The sequence below is a fragment of the Thamnophis elegans genome, chromosome 3, assembly GCF_009769535.1.
Source record: "Thamnophis elegans isolate rThaEle1 chromosome 3, rThaEle1.pri, whole genome shotgun sequence".
NCBI classification, from domain to species: Eukaryota; Metazoa; Chordata; class Lepidosauria; order Squamata; family Colubridae; genus Thamnophis; species Thamnophis elegans.
In genome coordinates this window covers 102,217,575-102,243,504 of record NC_045543.1, presented here as the reverse complement: position 1 = coordinate 102,243,504, position 25,930 = coordinate 102,217,575, and the positions used below count along the sequence as shown (strand labels likewise).

At 34.4% G+C, this 25,930-nt stretch overlaps 1 protein-coding gene across 11 annotated transcripts in view; it reads left to right on the top strand.

Moving 5' to 3' along the window:
• The window catches only part of PPIP5K2 (diphosphoinositol pentakisphosphate kinase 2), a 54,952-nt gene that overhangs the window by 26,022 nt on the left and 3,000 nt on the right, over window positions 1-25,930 (top strand). For 2 of the 11 annotated variants that reach the window (XM_032212542.1, XM_032212543.1), the window contains exons 15-30: window positions 339-464; window positions 679-800; window positions 2,456-2,638; window positions 4,754-4,895; window positions 5,220-5,443; window positions 7,213-7,340; window positions 8,047-8,161; window positions 8,732-8,839; window positions 8,922-9,038; window positions 9,799-9,972; window positions 13,803-13,964; window positions 15,178-15,247; window positions 18,148-18,267; window positions 18,996-19,058; window positions 22,930-23,079; window positions 25,137-25,265. In XM_032212542.1, the coding sequence (XP_032068433.1) occupies window positions 339-464; window positions 679-800; window positions 2,456-2,638; window positions 4,754-4,895; window positions 5,220-5,443; window positions 7,213-7,340; window positions 8,047-8,161; window positions 8,732-8,839; window positions 8,922-9,038; window positions 9,799-9,972; window positions 13,803-13,964; window positions 15,178-15,247; window positions 18,148-18,267; window positions 18,996-19,058; window positions 22,930-23,079; window positions 25,137-25,265 (2,133 nt within the window). Of the gene's footprint in view, window positions 1-338; window positions 465-678; window positions 801-2,455; window positions 2,639-4,753; window positions 4,896-5,219; window positions 5,444-7,212; window positions 7,341-8,046; window positions 8,162-8,731; window positions 8,840-8,921; window positions 9,039-9,798; window positions 9,973-13,802; window positions 13,965-15,177; window positions 15,248-18,147; window positions 18,268-18,995; window positions 19,059-21,139; window positions 21,200-22,929; window positions 23,080-25,136; window positions 25,266-25,930 lie in introns of all 11 variants that reach the window. The other 9 variants (XM_032212553.1, XM_032212544.1, XM_032212547.1 and 6 more) reach the window with 9 other exon arrangements.

Sequence of the window (25,930 nt, the reverse complement as noted above, 5' to 3'; positions counted from 1 at the left end):
CGATCTGATTATTCTTGAATTGATCAATAGGTTTATTGAATTGATTAATATCAATACATTAATTCAGTTTATAATATATATCCTATATAGGATTTTCAGTATTGCTTTTTACTTATTTCTGCATGCATCAGATAACATCCCTTCATTCCTTTATTTCAGAATAATTTGCCATATACCTTAAAGTACTGCTGTTTCAAAATCAAATTCAGTTCACTACAACATACAGAATTAGTAACAATATTCTTTGGATTGTCCCTGTAGAAAAATAACATTGGTTTCATCTTGACTTTTGAACATAAGTTAAAAAAAATCTTTTTACCCGTCTTGTATGTATTTAGATAACCACAAACAAGAGCCATCTCTACTCTTAGTTCTCAAATGGGGAGGAGAATTGACACCTGCAGGTAGAGTTCAGGCAGAGGAACTAGGAAGAGCATTCCGATGTATGTATCCCGGTGGACAAGGTATCTTATTTATTATTTTAAACCTTTTTTTTTTTCTCGTTATGTGTCTTTTTCCCCCCTCTTTTTTGTAAGCCTCCCGGAGTCCTTCGGGATTGGGCGGCATATAAATTTTATAAATAAATAAAATAATTTTTTGTAATAGCTGGAAGCCATATCTATGAAAAGAGAAGATCTACAGAAACAAACGAGAAACTTCAGTCTTTTTCTTTGGTAGGTGATTATGCAGGATTTCCAGGATGTGGTCTACTTAGATTGCATAGTACCTATCGGCATGATCTCAAAATCTATGCATCTGATGAAGGAAGAGTTCAAATGACAGCGGCAGCTTTTGCAAAGGTAGTATAATATCAGCAGAAAATATGAAATGTGTATTGGTTACTTGCAGGAAGAGTTCCGCTTCTTTGCATTTTTATATTTATACATAGAAAAGATAATTTCTTACAATCTTTCAATGCAAAATAGACTACTTCATCAGTACTTAATCAGCATCAACATTTTTCAGCACATTTGCATGAAATGTATAAATTGCTAGTTTATTGGATAGAAAAATATAAGTATGCATAAAGAATTGCATGCAATATGATACAAAAATAGATCTAAAAAATAAAAATTGCATGCATGTATTTCTCTCAGCCTAGTTAATTTGAGTCTAATTAGGTAGCAATTCTATCAAGATTTTTTATTTGATCTACATACCATCTTTATTAACAATATATTTTGAATTGAAATTAGAGAATGAGTTGTAGATATTCTCAACCAACCTTTCTCAAACTTCGAACCCACCAGATTGAAATTTTAATTCATGCAAAATCCTTTGCACAAACTTCACAATGGATCATGTAACATGACATATCCCTTTCTAGTTAATGTAGCATGTGTGTGTGTGTGATTTTCCTTCCCCTATTTTCTCTAAAAGAACCACCTTGTAAGGTGGATTGAGCTGAAAGAGTGTAATTGACTTAGTCACCCAGCCAATTTCCATGCCTAAGGGAGTACTAAAACTAAAAGTTTATACTCCAGCATCTTAGCCACTAACTAAACTGGCTCTCCTGTATGAACTACTGTAATTCATTTCAAAAAATTTCAATCTGCGATGATCTATTCATAAATGAAAATTAATACTTGAACATCCAATCAAGTTCAGAAAATGCCTTTTGATCAAACTGAAGTGATTTAGAAGTGATAGTGAAAATTTCAATGGCTGTTCATTCAACATGTATACTGTCTATTAATTTGTGTTACAATTGGCTGAATTCATACATCATGGCAAGCTACAAACCTTATTTTACAAACCACAATGGCTAAGTTCATGCTATATGTTACCCCCAAACTTGACAATCTTATTGTTTAGCACATGAATATAATGAGTGTGGCAGATTGTCAAACAGAATTGCGATTGATTGTTTTTGTTTTGCTTAATGCTGCTTTTATTGTGTAACAGTTTGTAAGTTTGAATAGTCTTCCATCAGTTTGAACTGCTTGAAGTATTGCCCCTCATTTTGGTAATCAGATCCCAAACCAAATTAAACAGTTGAAAATGGTGCCCAGAAACAAAAATGATATGGAGCTGAAGCAAATGGTTCTATGACAAAACATAATGTTTATAGCATTTTAACTTATTAAAAATATAAAAAAGAAGTTGTAAGGGAACCTGAAATAAAAAATAGTGTTGAAAAACTGAACAGGATTCTCCCCCTATCTATCATAATACAAGCTTAGAATCATCATATAAAAAGAAGAGATGATAAATCTATAATGGATTAAAACAATATTTCCTCACTGCAAATATAAATATGATATTTGGTATCACATGTTGTGATGGACTTGAATTTGGGCAGTTTTAGAATTATTTTATCTGTGTGTAAGTTGCAATGCATCTTTTCTGACAAATTCATAGTGGGTAAGACAATCACTTATTTTTGGAATTTATATATTCTGTTTAGTTTGAGAATTAATATACTTAATTCTATTCAGTAACTTTATTTCCCCAGGGTCTATTGGCATTGGAAGGGGAACTCACACCTATACTTGTGCAGATGGTCAAAAGTGCTAATATGAATGGTCTGTTGGACAGTGACAGTGACTCTCTTAGCAGCTGCCAACATCGTGTGAAGGCACGCCTTAATGAAATTCTCCAGAGAGATAGAGACTTTACTTCTGAGGACTATGAAAAGGTTAGAAAATACTCTACAGATAAATTGAAATTGTGAAAGACAAGGAAAGGTTGTACAAGGCTGTTTAGAGGAATATGTCAGGCATCTGTTGGACAGAGCTCCTTGAATCCGCTCCCAGTTGGACAGCCTTTATACAGATCTAGGTGCAGTCTTGCTGTGTTATCTGATGGAAGTGTGAACCTGTTGGACCTTATGAAATGGACAGATTTCTCATTAGTGTGAATATCCCTGCCTGCATATTAGATTCATGTCCCTAGGTTGCTGCATCTTAGAGGTGACATTTAGCCAAGTCTTCGTTGTGGTGAAGTCTTCTTTAAGAAATGCTGGCTCACTCACCCAACAAGCCATCCATTAGACCCAATCATACTAGACAATTTTTGTTCAGTCTCCAGCCTTACATGTTTAGAGAAGGTAGTTGTACAACAGCTTCCGAGAACCTTGGAAGAAGAGGATTATCTGGACCTCTTCCAGTCAAGTTTCAGACCTGGATATGGGATTAAAACAGCACTGTTGTCACTTTTGGATGACTTCTGCATTCATTCTTGGACCTCTTGGTAGCCTTTGATACCATCAACTATGGTATCCTTCTGAATCCATATTTCTGAAATCTGATTGCTGATTTGGTTTAATATTTTGTTTACATGGATGCTTTATCTACTTTCATGTCTTTTTTATATGGTATTTTATTTACTTATGTGGTTGTTTGTAAATTGTAAGACATCCAGAGTCATGTACTTGAGATGTGTGGCTGTGTAAATGGAAGAAGGGAGGGAGGGAGAGAAAAAAAGAAATATAAACTGCCCTCAGGAAGAAGGAGAACCCCCTCCCCCCAATCCTCTGGAGACAGTCCAGAAGTGGTTGATCATATGGAAAGCTGTTGAGACATCAGGAAACTAAAAAGGCTGTACTCTCTGATCTTGGTCTCTCCAAAGATCATTCATTAACACGAGGAATACAAATTCCATGATATGCCTTAATCTAAAAGCCTAGTTGTCTGGTCCTTCTTGGGGCCTTTTGGAGTTTTTAAACATAATATATATATATAATTTAATATGTAGCTGTAGTTACATGATTTGAAATAATAAAGTAGGAGCATTAATGGAAAATAAGGCAAAGATGGACATCAGTTAAATCGGATATTGTCAACTAGAACTAATAAACATAATTGTTCATATAGTCATTATTTTAAATTAGTGTTTCTTTTAGCCAAGGTTTTTTAGTGGTATACAAGTAGTCCTTGATATACGACCATAGTTGAGCCCAAAATTTCTGTTGCTAAATGAGACATTTGTTAAGTGAGTTTTACTCAGTTTTACATCTTTTCTTGTCACAATTGTTAAGTAACTCACTGAAGCTGTTAAATTACTATCATGGTTGTGAAGTGAATCTGGTTTACACATTGCCTTTGCTTATCAGAAGATTGCAAAAGGGGATTACATCACCCCAGAACACCGCAACCGTCATAAATATGTGGCAATTCCAAGTGTCCGGATTTTGATCACATGATAATGGTGCTGCTGCAAAGGTCATAAGTGTGAAAATGGTCATAAGTCACTTTTTCAGTGCCATTGTAACTTTGAACAGTCACTAAATGTAAGTCAAGGGCTACCTGTATTTAAAAGATAAGTAAAAATGTTTTTTTTATTTATAAGTTTTTCTCATATAGGACAGCACATTTTAAAAATATATATTTTTCAGGGATTTGGATATCAGATGCTATATATATAGACCAGGGGTGTCAAACTCGATTTCAATGAGGGCCGCATCAGGGTTCTGTTTCACCTCGGGGAGTGGGAGGGTGGGCATGGCCAGTTCAATGTCACTCGTGCTGAGGGCACTTGTGGTGACCCGACTGCACTGCAAAAATGTGCCCCGGAGCTCCGTTTTCACCTGCAACAGCTTCCTGCAACCCTCTGCCAGCATAAATGGAATGCAGGAGGGCTGCCCATGAGCTCTGTTTATGTTGGTAGAGGCACTGCGGTCCTTTGCTGTTTCCAGGGTGACCCCATGGGCCAGATCTAAGGACTCCCGTGGGCTGGATCCTTGAGTTTGACAGCCCTGATGTAGACTTTAAGTATTATAGCTTACATGTTTCTTTTTGGTTTGGTACTACAGCTGACACCATCTGGCAGCATTTCTCTGATAAAATCAATGCAAGTGATAAAAAATCCTATTAAGACATGTGATAAGGTATATTCCTTAATCCAGAGTTTGACATCTCAAATCAAACAACGAATGGAAGATCCTAAGTTTGCAGGTAAACAGTTTGCTTGATCGGGCTGGATTGATAATATTAATTACGCATATTTATTTTGTAATTAACTGTTGGGACAATCTTTTTATTAATTCAGGAACAACTTTCAGAATAAGAAATTGTAATAGTTTGCCCAATGACTGCTAGTTACTCTAATATATTAATAGCAAATTAACTTCACTAATGTAGATTGCTATGTAACTAAAATAGCAGTAACCTTGCGCAGGAAAGAAGATAACAATAGGCTTAGTTACATACCAGAATTGCAGAAGTATAAACTATTTTAGTCTGTGTGTAATTATTACTTTTTAATAATTGTCCAACTAGATATTCAACTTTATCACAGTGAAACATTGGACCTAATGCTGCGTAGGTGGGCCAAGCTTGAAAAAGACTTTAAAACAAAGAATGGAAAATATGATATAAGTAAAATCCCAGATATCTATGACTGCATAAAATACGATGTTCAGCATAATGTCTCCTTAAAGCTAGAAAATACAATGGAATTGTACAGACTGTCAAAGGCATTGGCTGATATTGTGATCCCTCAGGTATGTACATTGCCACTTACATAGTACTCTCATTATAATAAAATGGCTATGTTCTCCAGATAATATTGTTAGGGTTAGGGCTAACTATTATAGAAATGACTAAATTTACTGTCTCAAATCTGCATTTGTAGTTCATAAAGCAGTTTTTCACAAATTGAAGAGCAGTACCTCTTTACCTTATTAAATTGAGTCTGATATTTATATATACATGACACATATCTTGTTGACATTAGACTGCATCCAGAATAATGGTGCAATTCTGTATTTGTTTATTCAGTTGTGAATGCTGTACAGTTCATTAGATTTTTCTTCTAGATGTAGTCTTGTATCCAATAATTAGTTTATTTTAATGTGGCTTCCAATAGAATCATGGGGCATATTGTTTGTGACCTATGATTAACTCAGATCTACTCCCTAAGAAGGAGCAAAAACACGGTTCACAAAATTAAAATATGAGGATTACATGATACACTATTCAGATTATGAGCCCATAGAAGGAAATAGAATTATAATGATACTCAAAGAATATTGCTAAGTAGATACTTTAGTAATATACAGTAAACAACAGGATCATCTAGATTAGAATTAATGAAGTTATAACCATCAATGTTAACAAGTTGTGGAAGACATTGAAAAAAATATTTGGCAAAGTGCAAGGGTTGCTAAATACAGCATCTAGAAAGCATATAAAAGTACTAATGGGTGATTGGGATGCAAACGATCAATGAAATGGAGGAATTGGAATTATAAATGAATTTGAATTAGGTTAATGCAGTCACGTAGAAGATAACCTAAACGTATGATTTTAAATTACATTTTGAAAAGAGAATTATTTATTTATTACAAATAGCTATTTGATTCATACAGAATACAAAACAACAGTACAAAATCATAACGACAATGACAATAATAATATTTTTGTTATTATAAATAAAATAACAATACAAAATAACAAAATAAAATAATTTTTAAGGAACAATGTAAATACAATATATTCGGACCTTAGCATATAGGCAATATGATAATCCAAAACAAAAAGGGTGGTTTTTGCACCAGGAAGCCAAAAAATGGCATAATGTCAGCAAAAAATGAGCTTGTCACAACATCTTTATTACAGAGAATCTCCATTTTAAATAACTCAGCTGCAACAAATGGTGATTTAAAGCCTTATTGTAATATAGAGTTAAGGAGGAAATAACTTATTCTCCCTCCACTGAATATTGTATCCTTTACCTTTTGTCCCTGCAATAAAATAAGGCTTTAAAAATATATCTAGTGAATCCAGTGAATGCATTTTCTGGAGGAATCTGTATCAAAAAATATGCTTGGGGGCACTTGTTCATATCATATCCTACTAACTAGCATACGGCCCCTGCTCAAGGCTATCTGGACTCAGGTTGAAACAAGTTCTCTACTGCTGCTGTCATTGCTTAGGTCCCATTCTGTGTTATGGGTAGGTTAATCCTATGGATTAATTGCTCTCTCAGTTGACATGCCTTCCTATCTTCAGGAAAAATAGCCATTTACAACTTGGCAAAGAATTGCAATGTTGTTGGTTTTTTGAGTCCAGGGGCAGATCTAGCAGCAGGACAAGGATTAGAGCCGCATGTCTGAAAGTACTCATACATATTATCTGCAAGTTAAATTACTTCATTAGGGCTTAGGTAGAAATAGGTATTTATCTAACAAATTGACTTATAGATTGAGTGGGAATTTTTAGGAGTATCCAAGTTTTTTTGTTTTTTTATTTTTATTTTTTTGCATTTAAGGAATATGGTATTACTGAGGCTGAAAAATTAGAGATTGCTAAAGGTTACTGTAATCCACTACTGAGGAAAATTCGGTCTGATCTTCAGAGAACTCAGGATGATGATACTGTTAACAAACTCCATCCACTGTAAGTTTTTTTTAACTATTTTTTCAACATTATTAAAGCCTTTATATAACAATAAATTTAGATAAACATTTCATTAAAATGGGAGCCTCCAGTCCTATGGAGTCTATATAATTTTAGCATTAAAAAAATCTATGGTCTTTATCTATATGTGATCACAAACATGGTAAATTTAGGCACTTGAACTTGATTTCTGTTATTTTCAAAGGTAATTTTAGTTTCTCACATGTTGCACTCACAGTTTAGCTTCTAGGTAAAGGTTCTGATAAGATTCTGGTTTTATTTTTGGTCAAGGATGCACAGATTATTAAATGCAGACAACATTATATTCTGCAGTTTAAAACAAGGGTTCAACTTCAGACAATTCAGAGTGTGAAGTATATTTTTTATTAAACATAAATGTAGCACTGATTAAGATTTCAGAGTTCCTCCAATTTGAGATTTAGGTCCAAAATAAATATGGATTCATAAAGGCTGCATAAAATGTAAGCACAAAAACAAAAATATATTGTTTTATGCCTAGGTTAATTAATCATGAACAGGAGAAAATTGATACAGAAGCTTAAACGGTGTGCCTAATTCCTTATTATTAGTAGAAAACTGTGGAAATGTTTAGATTTTAGATCTAGAAATTTTAGATTTTTAGATCTGTTGAATAGTGTATACAATGTATGGTTCTCTTTACTCGCTTATGCAATTTTATTTTTAGGTATTCTAGTGGGGTTATGTCTCCTGAACGTCACGTGAGAACTAGGCTGTACTTCACCAGTGAGAGTCATGTCCATTCATTGCTTTCAACTCTTCGCTACGGTTCTTTATGCGATGTAAGTATTTCAGTGGCAATCCTTTTCAGAATCACCAAAGATAAGAAGATTCATTTCATAACCAACTGAATACACTACTTCTTCAGTAATAATTTTTCTTTCACAAATAACCTGAAAGATTATCTAAAGAGTCATCATAGTTGACTTCTAATCGTTTCAGTAAGGGAAACACTGACTGATTACTTTGCAAAAACTGTGTTACCTTTTTGTGATTTCATTGTGCTCTAAAACATATGAAAATACTAGTTAATATATAAAACTAAACTAAGTTTTAAAGCCATGTTTTGTTGAACAGGTTTAATAGCCTAGTTTACATGTTAATGGATTTGATAATAAGTTAAAAATAATATGCAAAATAAATGCTTTAGGATTAATTTCTGTCTGGCAATGTATCTTTATTTTTTTGGTGTTTTACTTGTCAACACTGAATTATAAAATATATCAACTGAAGATACATTCAGAGTGCCTATATTGTAAATACATTTAAGATTGCAACTTACAATTAGAATAAAAAGGGGGATAAGCACACAGAGAATACTAAACAAGTGGTATTTACATTTTTCATCTAAGGCATCAAAAGATGAACAGTGGAAGAGAGCTATGGATTACCTTAATGTTGTCAGTGAACTCAATTACATGACCCAAATAGTTATCATGTTGTATGAAGATCCAAATAAGGTAAGGAAAGAATAAACAATAATTTAAGAGAAAAGCCAATTACATATAGTCAGAATATGACCTGACTTATCCATTTATTTAGGAGGTCTCATCAGAAGAACGCTTCCATGTAGAGTTACATTTTAGTCCAGGAGCTAAAGGCTGTGAAGAAGATAAAAACTTACCATCCGGTTTTGGCTACAGACCTGCTTCACGGGAGGTAAATGCTTCTAGAAATGTTTCTCATATGAAACTTAAAGAGCACTTTTCATGTTATTTCACAGTATTTGGTTGCTTAAATAAAAATCTCCAGGTTTTGTTTAATTTTAGAAACTTCCTAAATATACTTAGAGATGTATTTAACTACTTTAAATCAGACAGTATTATACTCTTTCCATGTAATTATAAGTAAAATAGAAGCCAGTCTATTAAGTGATAATTAGCAAGGACTTGCATTACAAATTGAATTAGAGTGCTCTTATAACAGAATTGATACCTTTGGTATTAGGCATGTTTGGTTTAGTGTACTTTTTGATATGGAGAAGGCATAATAGATTAACAACTGTCATGTTTTCTGAGCATTAGAAGTTATAATGGCACTGAAAAAGTAATTTCCTGACTGGTCTTCACATTTACAAAGTCCCCATGGTAAAATAATTGAGATTTGGGCACTTTACAACTGATGGGCATTTACCATCACAGTGTCCTGCAGTCGTGTGATTTCCATTTGTGTGTTTTGCAACTGGCTTCCAAAAAGCAGAGTCAATGGAGAAGCTGTCAATAAAATCACAAATGGTAGTCATGTGATGTCTCTTAACATCAATTAATTAATAACTGAATGAGAATAACAGCGTAAGTGCGTCATAGTCACAACCATGCACATTTCTAGTTAAGACCATGATATGTAATATTCAAGGGAATTATGCTTTTAGTTTGCTTGACAAAATGTTATATTACATGAAATATCTGTTTTCCTCTAGAATGATGATTCAAAGCAAACATCCCATAGAAATGAGAATGATGAGGAACCCCATTCTTATAAAAGAGATGAGACTGATCGTTCAATAATGATGTTCAAGCCAATGGTGTCAGATCCAATTCATATACACAGGAAGTCACCCCTTTCCAGACCCAGAAAAATGGGTTCAACAGAAGTAAGTTTAGATATCCCATTTAAAAAAAAAATAGAATTCTTTCCCAAGTAATCAATATAATTGATTTTGGTGATACTGAAAAATTACAAAACATACTAGTATTATAGTGATTAGTTGATTGATTATCAACCATTAAATCACTGACAACTCCTAGCAACCATAAAGATAGATTTACTCCATTACAGTGTTTCCGTAACCTGGCTTTTGAGGTGTTCCAAGGGTGCACACATTCCCACATTAATCTTGTATACAATTTACTTAATTATAATATTATACTTAATCAGGAAGGCAGTCAAGGAACAAAGACAAAATCAAGTTTATGTAGAAAAAGTCTACACATCTCTGAACAATATTTATAAAACAGAATTAGTGAACCTTTTGTAGATTTCTGGAAACTAATCAGCCATGAGCCCTATTAGAACCATTAGATAAAGTGGGAATATTACACCAGTGTTTCTGACTGTATAAAATGGGAGACACTGCAATACATGCATAACTTGTTCAATTTTCTTCACCAGGTATGGCATGAATACTCTTCCACAGGAAGGTTATGCTCCTTTTCAATTTCTGTCCCTAATTAGGTTTTTAAAAATTAATTCAGAAGTCTTTTATGTTGAGATGATGTCACCTTTCTTGGTTGCTTGTTTGATTATTTGTACTATTTTTATTTTTGGGGTTTAAACAAGATTATTTACAATTGCTTAATTTATTTTTGTAGCTTGGATGTTTTAATGACACCTGCTGAGAATCTTTGAACTACAATGTGTAACATATCAAATAGAGATGGCACAGCATTTTATCTGGCCAAATTAAGTACTCTCTAGTGAGAAATGCAGTATTAATAGACTGAAAGTTCTTCCCAACAGACTACTATCATAGTTTTTGGATGATGTTCTATTTTTTTTTCTGGTAATCATTGCCAAATATATACCTATCTCAGTTTCTTCGACAGAAATGTATCCAGCAAATCAGAGAGACAAGCAAGCCACAAATGAAAATACATTTCAGCCATAATTTATAGAACTGTATATGTTCTATATATATTTCTATTCTCTATAGAACCTATAGAGAACCAAATCCTGATTCTATATGCAATAAAAAATTGAGATGCTTCTAGACATTTGGAATGTGGATTAGCAAAAATCGCAACATGAGGTGGTCTGACTCAGGAAGAAAGATTTGCTATAATTAATATTTCAGTGACAGAAGAAAAAGACTTAAAGAACAAGATACCCCATATATTTTACATTTTATTCTAAGGAAGGAGTAATACTAGTACAACAATAATTCCAAAACATTTGGCAACTTTATATAACTGAATTTTAATATTTTTAAGTGGTTTCAGTAGGAATGCTGTGTTTGGTGCAATGGTTAAGGCATCAGGCTAGAAAGCCAGAGTTTATGAATTCTACTTCCACTTTAGGCCCAAAGCCAGCTGGCTGACCTAGGCCAGTCCTTCTCTCTCAGCCCATGGAAACAGGCATTAGCGAACCACTTCTGAAAAATCTTGCCAAGAAAACTGCAGGGACCAGACTAGGTAGTTGCAAGTGGTCAAAAACTGACTTCAAGAGGAAAAAACCCCCAAACAGCTAAAAGTAATTAGCATTGTTTATCTATGAAAAACTAAGGCATTAGATCAGGGGTTCTGGACGTGGGGCTGATGCCCCACAGGGGAGCAATTTGACTTTTAATGGGGGAAATTTGAACCTTGTTTAAACCAAGTTAATGGCCTTTTAGGCTTCCTCCATGTGAGTAGAGCTCACTTTTTGAATAAAGAAAGAATAATATATCCCGGGGCAGGGGGGGGGGGTAGGATTTTAGAGATGCTTAGGTGGGGCATGGCCAAAAAAAGGTTGTGAACCACTGCATTAGATGATCTGGAAATAGTGGTTTGACAGCAAATCTCTTTGCTTCTGCTTTGTACTCTACAGCAGAAGTGTTTAGCATTCCAAATTATCCACGGGTATTTCTTTTGGCATTACTTGAACTATAGAAAATCTTCCTTTGTCTCCTATAGATCTTAACATTGCTCTCAGTGTTTATATATATATATATATATATATATATATATATATATATATATATATATATATATATATATATATATATATATATATATATATATATATATATATATATATATCTCAAGTTTGGCAGAGATATAGTTGCTTAAATGATACTTAAATGTAACAAAAATATGAAGAATTGATGTTCCTCTTTGCACTTATTGTTAAACTATCCTGTCTTTGGTAGTCAGGTAAGCTACCTTCCTTGGGATCCATGGTGACAGTGACTGGCTTCAAAATGAAAGCCCTGCCTTCTTTTAACGTGCTTTGCACACATCCATTTTAAAGCCAGTAACTATTGCTGCAGACGTCTCCAAATCCTTATTGTAGGGTTTCTTCCTTCCGTCAATTAACAATTCAGTGTTGGCTCCAGGGAATCAGAATTCACAGATCACTTAGTGTGAAATCTTTTTACATAAACTTCTGTTTCCCAACAATTGCTGTATATAATGTATGTCTTGTTATTTTGAGCCCTCCCATCTTTCATCATCTAGCATTTGCACTGAATTCTTTTGACACGACGCTTCTGAATTAGCTGGTCTGTTGAAAGCAAATTCTGTAATCTGTCTTTGCTTTACTATATTTCCGTAACGTTTGTCACTTACAATAATGGAAACATGTATTACTATAATAGCATAAATACTTTTATTAAATTTCAACAGCGTATAATTTTTAATGACATATGAATATTTTTGAAACATGCTTTCTTTCAGGATTCAAAAAGATCTGCTATAACAGTATTATACCTATCCTCTCTAGCTTTTGATTTATACATGTGAGTTCTATTAGTTCTATACCAGTTAAAATCTTAATTTACTGAACATAGTTATTTGAAATTTAAATATGGGAAGCTTGAAAATACTGTTATACTATATTACATTTCATTTGAAGCCATTATTTGTATATATTTAAAGGAACATTGTCAAATTATTTTTATCTCAAAGAAAAATATTGAAAACTCATTTAAAATAAAAGATTTTGGTTACGAATTTTTTTTTGATAAAAAGATTTTTACTCTCTCTATAGATGCTTATATTAAATTACTGTCAGTTTGTGTCAACATATATTATCTGTAATTTTGTCATTTATAAACAAAAATTGTTATTTTTTTAAAAAATATATTCCTTCTGAACTTTGTCTTGGTGTTAAGAAAGTTAATATCTTTCAGTACTGTATTGAGATTTGTGTATATTGAGCATTGTTGATGTGGATTTTTTTTTTAACTGGTGGCTGGTTTGGTTCACTTATGTACACTTAGAACTAAAAGGAAGAATGAGGCTTAACCTGACAATCCGTGTGGCTAAATTTCACTGACATTAGGAAAAGTTCGTGAAATATATCTTCAGCATTAAGAAATTACCTGCTACTGCTATCAAAGTTCAGCTATATAATTTCCAAAGAATTTTTAATTTTATTTCATAAGAATACTGCATTAATGATACAAGATGCAGCAAAAGTGTATGTATGTATGTGTTTGTATGTATGTTTACAAGCAATACATTTGTGTCTCTGAAATACACACACACATACACACACAATTTTACTCATTTCCGTTGTAGAATTTAAAAATCACCATTAATATTGCTGACGTACTGTACCTGTAGCAAAACCAGTAGCTGAATAGTTGCAGTTGCTGGTGGGTTTTGTTTGGTTAGAATCGAGCTATCTAGAAAAGAGTGCAACTATATTTTATTTTCTTACCATTTAGCTCTGACTCTAACGTTGCATGCTTTGCTGTTTTTTTGCCCCCTTTCTCATTTCCAGGAAGAGAGCCCCCTGAGTGTGTCTAGCCCAGAGTGGCTGCATTATACCAGTGGTGTGGGTACTGGGCGTCGAAGACGCAGATCAGGGGAACAAATCACTTCTTCCCCTGTCTCCCCTAAATCATTGGCTTTCACATCCAGTATTTTTGGCTCATGGCAACAGGTTTTTAAACTTTACTTCATTAAACGTTACTGTGCATTCCAAGCAGGAACCAATTGTCTTTAAGGACATCTAATCCCTTGTTCTGGATTTTGTTCAAAGTAAATTACTTCACCTGTCATTAAAATATGATTTTAAAAATAATAATTACTTCCAAAAATGCCTGGGGGGAAAAAAGCAAGTGCATGTTTTAATTTTGTTTGTTTTTTTTTCCTACACAATTTTCACTGAATGTATTTGGTTATAGAATTGGTTGCTTCCAACACTATATGGATTATTATGGGTTGTAGCCTAATGAAACAGGCCTAAGCTCTGGCTTAGCTGTCATTCAAGGCTTTTTTCCCCTAAAGAAATAAAAGCAGTAGCATCTAATTTGGTGGCAGGCAAATCTGAATGATTATTAATTTTTTTTTGCTGACATTGGAAATAATTGGATTATATTTGGGGTTAGAAATAGATAATACTTTCAGTTGCCATTAACTGTGCAGGAAAAAATCATTAATACTAATCATTATTTTCTCCACACCTTAGCTGGATGTACTTTTTTTTCTTCCCCTCCTCCTCATTCTTCCCACAGTACTTCACCCATTGTCATGTAAAACATGCTGAAATGGGAAAATGAATATAACATCGTATATTTAGTTAAATATGTTACTCAAAAGGCTAAAGCAGTTGTATGGTTTATACTAAACAATGGATGGTGTTCTGTTGTGAAAACTTTTCTTTAGAAACTACATTGTTTCTGTTTGTTCTTGACTTTTTAAAATATTTTTGATAAGTGAGAATAAGTGTTAATTTTGAACATCAGAAATTCATTCTGGTAGGGGCTGCGTATGGTTCAGTGATTGTATGGTGACTTCATCAGCCTGTCTGTATTTCCTCTTTTTTTCCCCTTCCAATACAGGCGCAGTTTAGGAGTATTCATTTGGTAAACTAAACTAAAACGATACAATTATCTGTGTTTCATAATTTTCTTGGTGTCTGTTCTGTTTTATCATGAATGCCTGCTTGCACCACTTCATTGCAAGGATCTCATGAGTGAAATGGAACGCCTTCAGCAATAATTGCATGATCTTTCATATTATGTTGATACTTCTACTAACCCATTGTATGGCTTTTTAATACTTGTCTGTCTTAGCAGGCGGCTGTTTCAAGTTTAATGGATTCAACCAACCCATTAGACTGCTTTCCTTATTTATCTCTCTCTTATGTCCAGGCACCAACAGAAAATAATACTCTCTTTCGACCTCCAAGAACAATTGTGGAACAAAAGACCAGTACTATAGGTATGTATATCTAATAAAATCCTGATTCTTTGAAATGGAAGCATCCTGTTTTTAATTTTGTTCTGATAACTTTATAGGTTTGCAATTTGGCATCACAGTAATTTTAATACCAACTGAATATTGGATCAATACTAAAACCAAACTAAGATTACTAGGTTGATATTCCTTTGTATCAGTTAAGATGCTCTTGAAAATCAAGCCATTCCTTTTATTTTTCTTATTTGCTATCTTCACTTTTCTTTTAAAACAATAGTAAAAGTTCTTTGCACTACCCCAAATTCCATCAACTACAGCTTTCAGTGTATAAATATAAATAGCTATTATAACTACTCTTATAGCACATTTTATTTTAGTCCAAATATTGTTTTCTAAATAGTACTGCAAAAGGATTCTTTATTAAAATACTTTACTGTATTTATCAACATTATTGAAAGCATTATTGCCGCCTTCTTCATCTAAAATGTTTTCCAGGGTGGGTTGCAATAAAATCAGAACCCCCCCCCCAAAAAACATTTGTGCTTTACATATTTATAATAAAAGGTTTCACAAAGCCAAAAAGGGTTGTTGAAGGAAGAGAGGAAAAAGTCATCGCAAGTTACCGGTTTTCAAGGCTAAAACTCTTTTTATGCACTCTTTTGAATGGAAATAAGAACCAGCTCAGTGGAGCTGGTCTTCTAACACAGCAAATGTAGAGGGTTTTCAGGCTCAGCATTCACTTTCTGCAACCTAATTTGTCAATAGTACATTGTTAGTGATTTGTGTTGTTAGATATAGATGATCCAGTTTGTATAACACTTTCAGAACATACAAAATTATAAATATTGTCAAATAACTTGACATGTAACCTGATAAAAAAATTATGTATTTCTCTGCTAAATTCTGTACTCCTTCAATACAGCCTTTAATTGGTATTAATCATATCAGAAGTTTCCTTAGAAAAATGCATATACAACAGGTGCTCTTGGTTTTTGTAATTTACTTTTTCTAATTTTCAATCTTCATCTATATGCTATATCACATTATCAGTGGGAAAAGAGCCTGATCTACTTATGTCTATAAGTAAAGGTATAACTTTGCTTCAAAAAGTTTTGCTATAGCTGTGGCACTCAACATTGGATGAGTTTCATCATCAGAGGTGCTAGTAATGTTTTGCTTTTTGTTAGGTCATTAATACTGTGTTTTCTTTTTACTCACAAAATATGGCTTGGGCCTTATTATGAGGGGAGTGTTTATTGTTTTGGGGTTGCTGGGCAGCTGTGCTCTTGCGAGAGGGCTCCCAAAGAGCCGGGCACAGCCTCATGGGCGAATGGCTGTGTTGCACTATCGCAGCAGTGCAACACAACAGCCATGAAGTGACCATGTTCACAAGCAGCCACCCGGCAAACCCCCTTTCCAGCCAGGCACAGCACTATTCAGTGACCTAGGGGTATTGCCAAGCCGCGTGAGCGCCTGTTCGACGCCGCCCAGCTCCCGTGGCTTGGCGCCTTTGAAATGCCAGTGAATGGCGCTCTGCACAGCTGGAAAGGGGTTGTCCGAGTGACAAATCCGCTCTTGCTCACGTGCCTCCCAGCCTCACAATGCCCTGGCCCAGCTCTCCCTGCAGAGCCAGGACACCTCACGCGGCTTGGTGATATCCCTAGGTCAGTGAATGGCCCTGTGCCCGGCTGGAAAGGGGGTTTGCCGGGTGGCTGCTCGTGAGCATGATCGCTTCATGGCTGTTGTGTTGTGCTGCTGCAACAGTGCAACACAGCCATTTGCCCATGAGTCTGTGCCTGGCTCTTTGGGAGCCCCCTCGCAAGAGAGTAGCCACCCGGCAACCCTCCTCTTCAACTGGGCACAATGCTGCTCACCAACCTAGCGGTATCCCGAAGGCACCAAGCAACGCGATCACTTTTGCCTCCCCCCCCCCCCGGTTCCTGTGGCTTGGCACGTTCAGGACACCGCTAGATTGGTAAGCGACGCTTTGCCTGGCTGGAGGTGGGGGATTGTCCAGGGGGCTTATTTGCGGGGGAGGGCTTATATTTTTGCCCATCAGAAAAATGTGGCATGGCCTTATTATCAGGACATGTTGTATTTTCGGGGAAACACGGTAGCTACTGCTACTCATTGCTGTTAGGGGCACATGGTTAAAATAATATAGATCAGTTTTTAAATAGGAAATTTCTCCTATTACAAGTTCCATTGAGAAACACATTTTATCAATAGTTGAAAAAATAAAGCTACATTAGCCACTTTTGTAACTTTTAAATGTGAATTAGATAGTGATAAATATGCCACTGAAAAATAAACTTGTAAATATATATTAATATTACTTTTTGTAAGTAAGATTTTTTAATTATTAGCAAAAACACAGTTGTTTATACAATTTCAATATTAATTTGAAATTAATATATTTTAATACAAGTAGAGTGAACTTAAGCTACCAGGAATATTTCATGGGATCCATCTACCAAAGACCCAAATGGATGTAAGCCACAAGCAGATTGTTTGAGAACTGCTTAAAAACTCCAGGAAAATTTGCATATGAACATGTGTTCAGTTCTGCTGAATCTAGAATTCTGTCTTCATTTTTTTTTTCAGTTTAAGTACAGTTTCCGAAATCTAACCTTTATAATTCCAGTCTTTTTGATTTTATACTGCCATCTTTTTCCTTTGCCAAGTTTGTTTATCCTTCATTTAAGGACAGCCTTATCTTTGGTAAAAACTTTATAAACACAAATTTTTATAGGAAATTACTGTAAATATCACTAAGATGCTACAAGCATAATGCAAATCTATCCAAGGCAATGCCACAAGGTGCCTTTTGCGTGGTAAGAGCAAAATGCTTGCATGCTGCATGCATCCCAATGTGAATAGAAGAACACCTGGTTTTTGTATGTATTTTCTCTAACTCCCATCAGGGTCTCACTGTGCGAGCCTGTTTAGCACCTCAGTGCTCGGGGGGTCTTCAAGTGCACCCAATCTACAGGATTATGCTCGTACTCATCGTAAAAAGCTGACTACTTCTGCCTGCATAGATGGTATGTGCACACTTTCGCACATGCATTTACATTTATACATGCCCACTATCTTGCACACTGAGAAACACTTTTTAAAAAGGCCTAAATCTTTTGACTGAGAAGAAGGCTAGGTTATTATTTGTCACTATTAAATGCAGTGACTCTCACTGCCTACCTTTTCAGCATTAGGTTGAGGTTAATGTTTCTTCAGTTCTTCTGTAATATATCATCTTCTGAAGAAAAGCTTTAAGAAATATAATCTGTACAAAATATTAAAGTTTCGAAGTATCACCAAAAATGTTTTGAAAAATATATTTTGGAAATTTTTGAAATTGATCAGGAATAAAACAATTATATATATTATAAAATCATACTTTATGATTTAATGATAGCACCAAATTTTGAATGATATTGCAATATTTTCTAATATGTTTTGAGAATAAAAAACACATACACCTTTTTTCTGCTGTCACTACCTGAACATTAAATGCCAATCACGCATCATTTTGTGTATCAAACTTGTAGTTACTCCTTTAAGTCCATGCACTCCATTAAAATCCAAGTTAATATCAAGCAAAGGTTATTTTTAAATTTATTTGGCCTGTGCACTTTTTCAAATATCTTTTGCATGCCACTTAATTCTAATCTTTTTTTTAATTTCCCTTCTTCCCACCTTCCTGTCTTTTCTTGAAATGTCCCTCTTCTGGTAGCTGGTTTGAATTTCAGGTACCTGTTTTTCTCTTTCTCAGACACCACACGTGGTTCTGCTGTTAAAAGATTTTCTATCACATTTGCTCGACACCCAACCAATGGTATGTTTTGCTTTTATTTAAAAAAAAATATTCCCTTGCTTCATCCCCCTCAAAAATGGGATGGATATTATTATCCCACTATCTTTCTACATTCCATCTTAAGCACATAGACATTTGTCCAATTATTAGGTATGGCAATTGATTAATCCCTTTTCATATATTAATTTTATTTTTTTAATTCACACATCAAATCTTTTGGGGAAATAATATGAAAAAATAATTCAAATCTAATTATACATATTCATCCAAATGACTGACACAATGAATATATCTTAATACATGTTTTTTTTTTAAAAAAATTCTGATCTTAAAGCTCCTTGGACTCTCTTCATAATATTCTTTGCCTTCTTGCTGCATTAGATATTTTCATGAACCTTTGTACCACAGCATAAAAAAATGTCTTGCTAAATCAGGTCAAAGTGCATTTTCTTAAGCATTTTGTTTCCAATAGCAACCATCAAATGGTGTTGGGAATTGCAGAAGGCAAAAAAGAAAAGGTATTTCTACTTCTTTTTGTCTCAAGCATCCCAAACTACACTGCCTTTAAACTTGGGCTACTGTTTATTTAATTTCATTAATAGCTATTGATAAGAGCAGTCTGTTAATTTAAATTGTCATTTAAAAGATCAATAATCTTTCTTCAAACTGCATTGCATTAAAATAAAAGTTAAAGTGGTACACTATACTAACAATAACAAAGTTGTTTCCCTTATTTCAGTCTTTTTCCCATTATGATGGAACAGGTTTTATTTAATCAATATATATTAATCAATATATAGCTGCATTCCCTTGAAGACTGAACGAATTAAAAACTGGTTTTGTTGTTAAAATTAGATGTGGAAACATATCCTTTTTCTGTTCCCATATGAAACAATTTGCACAAACTTTGCCAGGGTCAATCCTTTTATTACAGAAACTGAACTAACTGCCCCATAATAATAATATTGCCCTCAATCCTTAATTCAAAGCTTTCCAGTACTATTAAGTAAGAAACATCAAAAAGTAAAAAGAAATGTGGGCTCTTACTGAAGTTACAGAACTATAGTTAACTCCTTGATACATTTGATTACTAGAAACAATCTAAAAATGCAAGTATTTATGATCCAGTTGTGGCCGGAATTCTGGTCACAGGTCGTTGTGGTCATAAGTTGAATCACCATGTGACTACTTGATTTTATGACTGTTTTTACAATGATTGATAAGTGAGTCACTGTGGCTGCTAAACAAATTAAATGGTGGTTAAGCAAATCACATGTTTGTAACTCCAAGCTTATCCAATGGTTGGTTTTTGCCAGAAAATGGCAAAAAAATAAATAAATGGTAAAATATGATCATGTGACCCCAGAATAGTGTACCAGGTTGTAAATTGTCAAGCACCTGAACTGATCATGTAACCACAGAGTGTGCAGCAATAGTAACTTGAGGACAGTTGTAACTTTTTGAGTCCATCATAACTTCAAATGGTTGTTAAACAGCAGTCAAAAAGCAAGGACTACCTATAACAGATTTCCTTTAATTATGAAAAATATTTATAAAGACAATTTCTATATATTATAAATATTGTATGAATTTAGAAATTTAAAAACATGTTTGAACTCTTAAAATTAAACTATCTAAAAAGAGAAAGAAGCTTAGTGCGATCATGCAAAGCAACAAAGTTGGATTTTTAATGTTAACTATTACATATTTGCATAATTAAGAACATTCTGTTTAATAGCTAAATGCATTCCATCTAAATTATGTTCCTAATATACTTTGTATATTATGCACAACTACATTACAGAGCTTTCTCTGATCTATTTAATATGTTTCTTAGTATCTTTAATAATTTATTGCATGCTTTAGGTATTTATTTGAACTTTAAAGACACTCTCCGATTCATTGGTAGTGACTCTTAGGGACAGAGGCGTGGTTTATTGTCTTTTCCTCACCTTTTCATTGGAGCCTCTCTCTCTCACTCGACTTTGGTAACCCTAACCTTTTTTTCAGTCTTTCCCCTTTTCTCATCTTGAGTACAAGAAATATGGTGAAATCAGTACCTACTGACAGTGCTTTACCTTATTTTCTGGGCCTCTATGCAGAGCATCCAGACCTCTATAGGTGCTGGTCGGTTTCCTCTGAGGAATTTCTAGGCTCCAGTGGTATGTCTTTATAGCTTTCAAATGTAAGATGACAGGGTGGCTTTCTGTTGCTGCGCTAACCCTTTCATTGTCTTCCATGTTAAGATACAGATACATATTGCAATAAAAATTACCCTAGAACTATTGTTTAATTAAAGCTGGGCTTGTTTTAAAGACATTAACTTAAGAAGGAAAGTTTTTTTTTCACAGAAACAGCCTCTTAGGAAATATCTAAAAAGCATTTGATAATTAGATAATAGAAATGCTGAAGGTTGAGTATATGTGTGACTACTTAGTTCCCATTGTAGAGCCAAGGAGAGATACTAATTATAATAAAATTTTCCTATACATTTTCTTTCAAGGTACTGATATCTTAAACATTTGGATGATAGGCATGAGCTCTTTAAGACAAAAAAAATAGTTTGCTATAAAATTCCTTCTTGTAATCCTGGAGTTACTTGTGCTTATAGATTTTTGTCTGGTAAAAGAAAAGCTGCAGTTCTTGTGGAATTTACTGTAATGCAAAGAAAGGGTTTGCGCTTGCCTGCATGTATACTGTTGTAGTTTATTTTGCCAAGTATTAAATACAATTAATTTGAATTATACATAGAAACTTAATTGCTACAATTAAACCAAATACCCAAATATCCTTAATAAATATTACTTTACATATGAAATATTATAGGTTTAAAAAACAGAGGCAAAAATGGTATTGAAATCATTGAGAGATTATGAGTTAACATTAATATTACATTTTAAATGTGTCCTTGAACAACTACTTCAGTTGCAATCCTGTTTTTGAAATAAATGCCTTAAAAATTATTTGGCAATCTAAATTGAATGAAATACAGTTTCGTTCTTTAAACAATGTTAATATATGGACATCATTTTGTGGGGCACTGTCACAATCAATTCATGAAACTCCTTCAAATCTCTCATATATGTCTGTATGTATACATATCCACACAATCAAATATTTGTTTAGTTAAGTTTTCTTACTCATTAAATACTAGAATACCTCTAGTTTTGTCTAAAATATTTTTTGTATAATTAATGAGGACGGTATTATTTAATATATGTTAAATCTTGCATGTTGGTGTTTTATGAAAGGACCTTTCTTAAATTTTAACTCAGAATTGTATAATTTATTTTCCTATTTGGGTGGGAAACACAGTTTCATTGGTTATAGAAATAGTCTTCCGATATATTGCAACATTAACTTAACTAATTCTTAAATAGGGCTTCTGCTAAAATGCATATATATGTGACTGTAACTACAGCTATGTAAGTGATGGTTAAATTGCTGCCTAGTTTAAAAATGCATGTTCTATTACATTTATATAGAATTATGAGCTTCATGTGAAATAACCTCTGAATCCTTTGATCTAAATATTACTTGAGTTTGTGAAGTGGTCAGTGTATTTATATTCAGTGCATATGTATTTACATATTTGAGTGAGAGTCAGAGTGATTTTTGACCATTCTTTATTCTCATGTTTGACATGCAGTATCTCTCAAAATTTACATTGTAGAATCAGGCAAAATTTTGGAACTACTTTTGATCAGAACAAAGATTTGTCAAAATCAGAAATTTGCTGTGTTAAAAAGTATTTCATTACATGTAGCCTACGATTGTTTTTTTTTCCTATTGTAGCTTTAAAGTTCTGTAGATCACTTTGCTCTCCAAAAAATAATTCAGTGCTTCTGGGATTTTATGGTGAATATCTGTGGGTTTTTTCTTTCTTTTTTAGGCTTTGAATTATATTCCATGGTGCCTTCAATTTGTCCTCTAGAGACTCTCCATAACTCCTTGTCTTTAAAGCAAGTGGATGAATTTCTTGCCTCAATTACAGCCTCAACCTCGTGTGAAAATTTTCCAAATACATCTACACCCTCCTTTCGTAATTATTTACTATATGTTCTATTTTTCAAACTGCAAAACATTGCTAAGTGTAAACAATTCATTAAAATATCAGAATTAGCACTTTGAGTTGCTTACATATCTCTTTATATACCTAAGATTTAGAAAAACAGAATCTAAGACATAAATATGGTACAAAACAGTGTCTAAGATAAATGGTCATAAAATTCCAATTACAGAAGGGGCTAGTTTACAATTGTATTGATTTGCTTGTTTGTATAGATTTAAAAATACTTAATTCCAAACAATGTGGAGTACATATTCCATCCTAAGACCTGTTGAAAAACTGTTGGTGACCAGTCCTTTAGTAGATGACAGTTTCCAAACATACATGCATTTCTTATTTCTCCTTAGCTTTAGCATTTTGATAGATTCACTCAACTGAATCTTGCTTAGCAACGATACTATGCAATTGCCAGATTTATGTGTTTACAATATAATATATAATAACAAAGGTTATTTCCATCTCTACAAATACTAAAGATCCCCAAAGTTAAATTGCTTTTCTCAACATTCTCTTGTTCAAGACTACTTTTTAAATCAGTTTCACCTTGCCTCTAAAGTCCCAGCAGAATTTATAAATTTATCCATGTGCTAATTTATGTGATATTGTAATACAGGTAGTCTTATGACCGCAATGAAGCTTACGTATTACGGTTGCAAGTTGTGATGGTTGTCAAGTGAGAACTCCTACGTGATCATTTTGCTTAATGACCACAATGATCCCTGTTCTCCCTATCCCAGTTGCAGCATTTTCACAGCTCTTATGTGGTCTGTCCTAGGCCTTCACCACTTCCTGCAGCACTCCATGCTCTGCTTATCAACACACTGAGTTCTTACAGGCCTTGGACTTGCTTTCTCACCTCACTGAGTCCCTGCAGGCCTTGATCCTGCTTCTTGACCTTCTGGGCGTCACACTCTCATCACCATATCACAGATTAGTCATTTATCTTTTGGCAGATCTTCAGTAAGCAGCAGTTCTGCCACATGGCCTCTTTACACATTGACAGCCATGTGGCATCAGCCTGGAAGTGGCTGCCATTTTGGCAGTGGCCACAATGAATTGTAGCTGTTCCAAAATGGCACCCACTTCCAGGGATAATATCACATGATCTCCACTGTATAGAAAGGTCCTGTGGAAGAGTGGCTGCTTGCCAGAAATCTATAAAAAAAAGTGAGTGACCAATCCATGATGGGAGATGGGGTGGAAAGTGTGGGATCTAGTGGGTTGGAAATAGGTCCAAGGCCTGTGGTTATCAGATGAGACAGGGTGGGGGAGGGGAGATAGGTGGAGGGTTCTGCAAGCTTCCCTGTGGTCTGTGGATTGCTAAGTGCTCAAATTTTGTTCACAACTGTAGAGGCCCTGTAGCAGCCGTAATTTCAGGCATGGGTTGTAATTTTGAACAGTCACTGAATGAATAGTCATAGGTCAAGGACTACCTATATACAGGGGGTAAGGTGTGGACTACCAGTGGAAGACCCAGATTCCATTCCATGGAAACTCACTAGAAGGTAATATATATAATGTATAATGAAATAACAAGAGATAAATCTAATGAATTAAAAAAGAGGAAACCTATACCCAAATATACAACAGTGAACAATATCCAGCTGCTCATACTGATGACTGAAAATTCTAGAAAGTGTATTTCCACTACCATTCCAAAAATGATCTATCCAACGTTTCAGTGGTGTCATGATCTAAGGGACTGAAAGAGAAGAGGCATGCCAAAGTCAGGTTGAGTAATTTTATTTCCTAAAGATTTACATAGACTAGAACAACAGAGTTGGAAGGGACCTTGGAGGTCATCTAGTCCAACCCTCTGCTCAAGCAGGAGAGTCTATTTCAGGCAAATGGCTGTCCAGTATCTTCTTGAAAGCCTCTAGTGATGGGGCACCGACAACTTCTGAAGGCAAGCCATTCCACTGGTTGATTGTTTTCACTGTTAGGAAATTTCTCCTTACTAGCGATGCTCAAAAAAATAATAATGTCGTTTTGTTACAGAACTTCTTATCTTGCCCCTGTTAATCTTTTAGGTTCTCCATCATTTATTGAATCCATGACAGAAAGAAAGTGTTCTTTGAATACTTATACCCCTGCTAAAATCCAACCAACAACATTTGAAGACTTTGCAGTGCGGAGATCTGTTGAGAGAGGCCCCTCAGGTAAGTAATGCTTGAAAAGGTGTACCTGTTCTCATATCAGTAAGGTTTTAATTGGTCATCTCCCCAGACACCAGAGGGGAGTCCTTGGGACCTCCCGGATGACTTCCCATTGACTTTCTAGGGAAGACAGCAGGAAAGATTGCAAATGGTGATCACATGGTTGCGGGCGTTTGACAATCGGTCATAAAGTTGTCAACACCTAGATTGCAATCATGTGACCACACACTGCAACAGCTGTCTCTGTTCAGGAGCATGGTAATTTTGAATGATCACTGAACAAATGTTTGTTAAGCAAGGACTAAGCAAGGATTATCTGTTTACAATTGTGCTTAATCAATTAATACACAAATGGAAAAAATAGTTTGACCTATGAAAGTGAAGTACTGTACCATTTTTTTGCTTGCACCAGTGACTTGAAAAAGCTGAAAAAAGAGATGCCCTTTAAAGTATTATATAATAATCATATTTAATATAAAGCTCAGCACATTTTCCGAGTCTTTTTCTTGTTTTGAATGCTCCAGATGCTAGTGTTCCCCCATATTTTGCAGATCTTGTTTTAACCGGCTATAGTTGAAAGTATTTTGTGTGACATTGTGGCTCATAAGATCTTGACTTTCTTACTACCTATCATTTGCTAGAACTGTTCAGTTTGCTTCCAGCCCCTT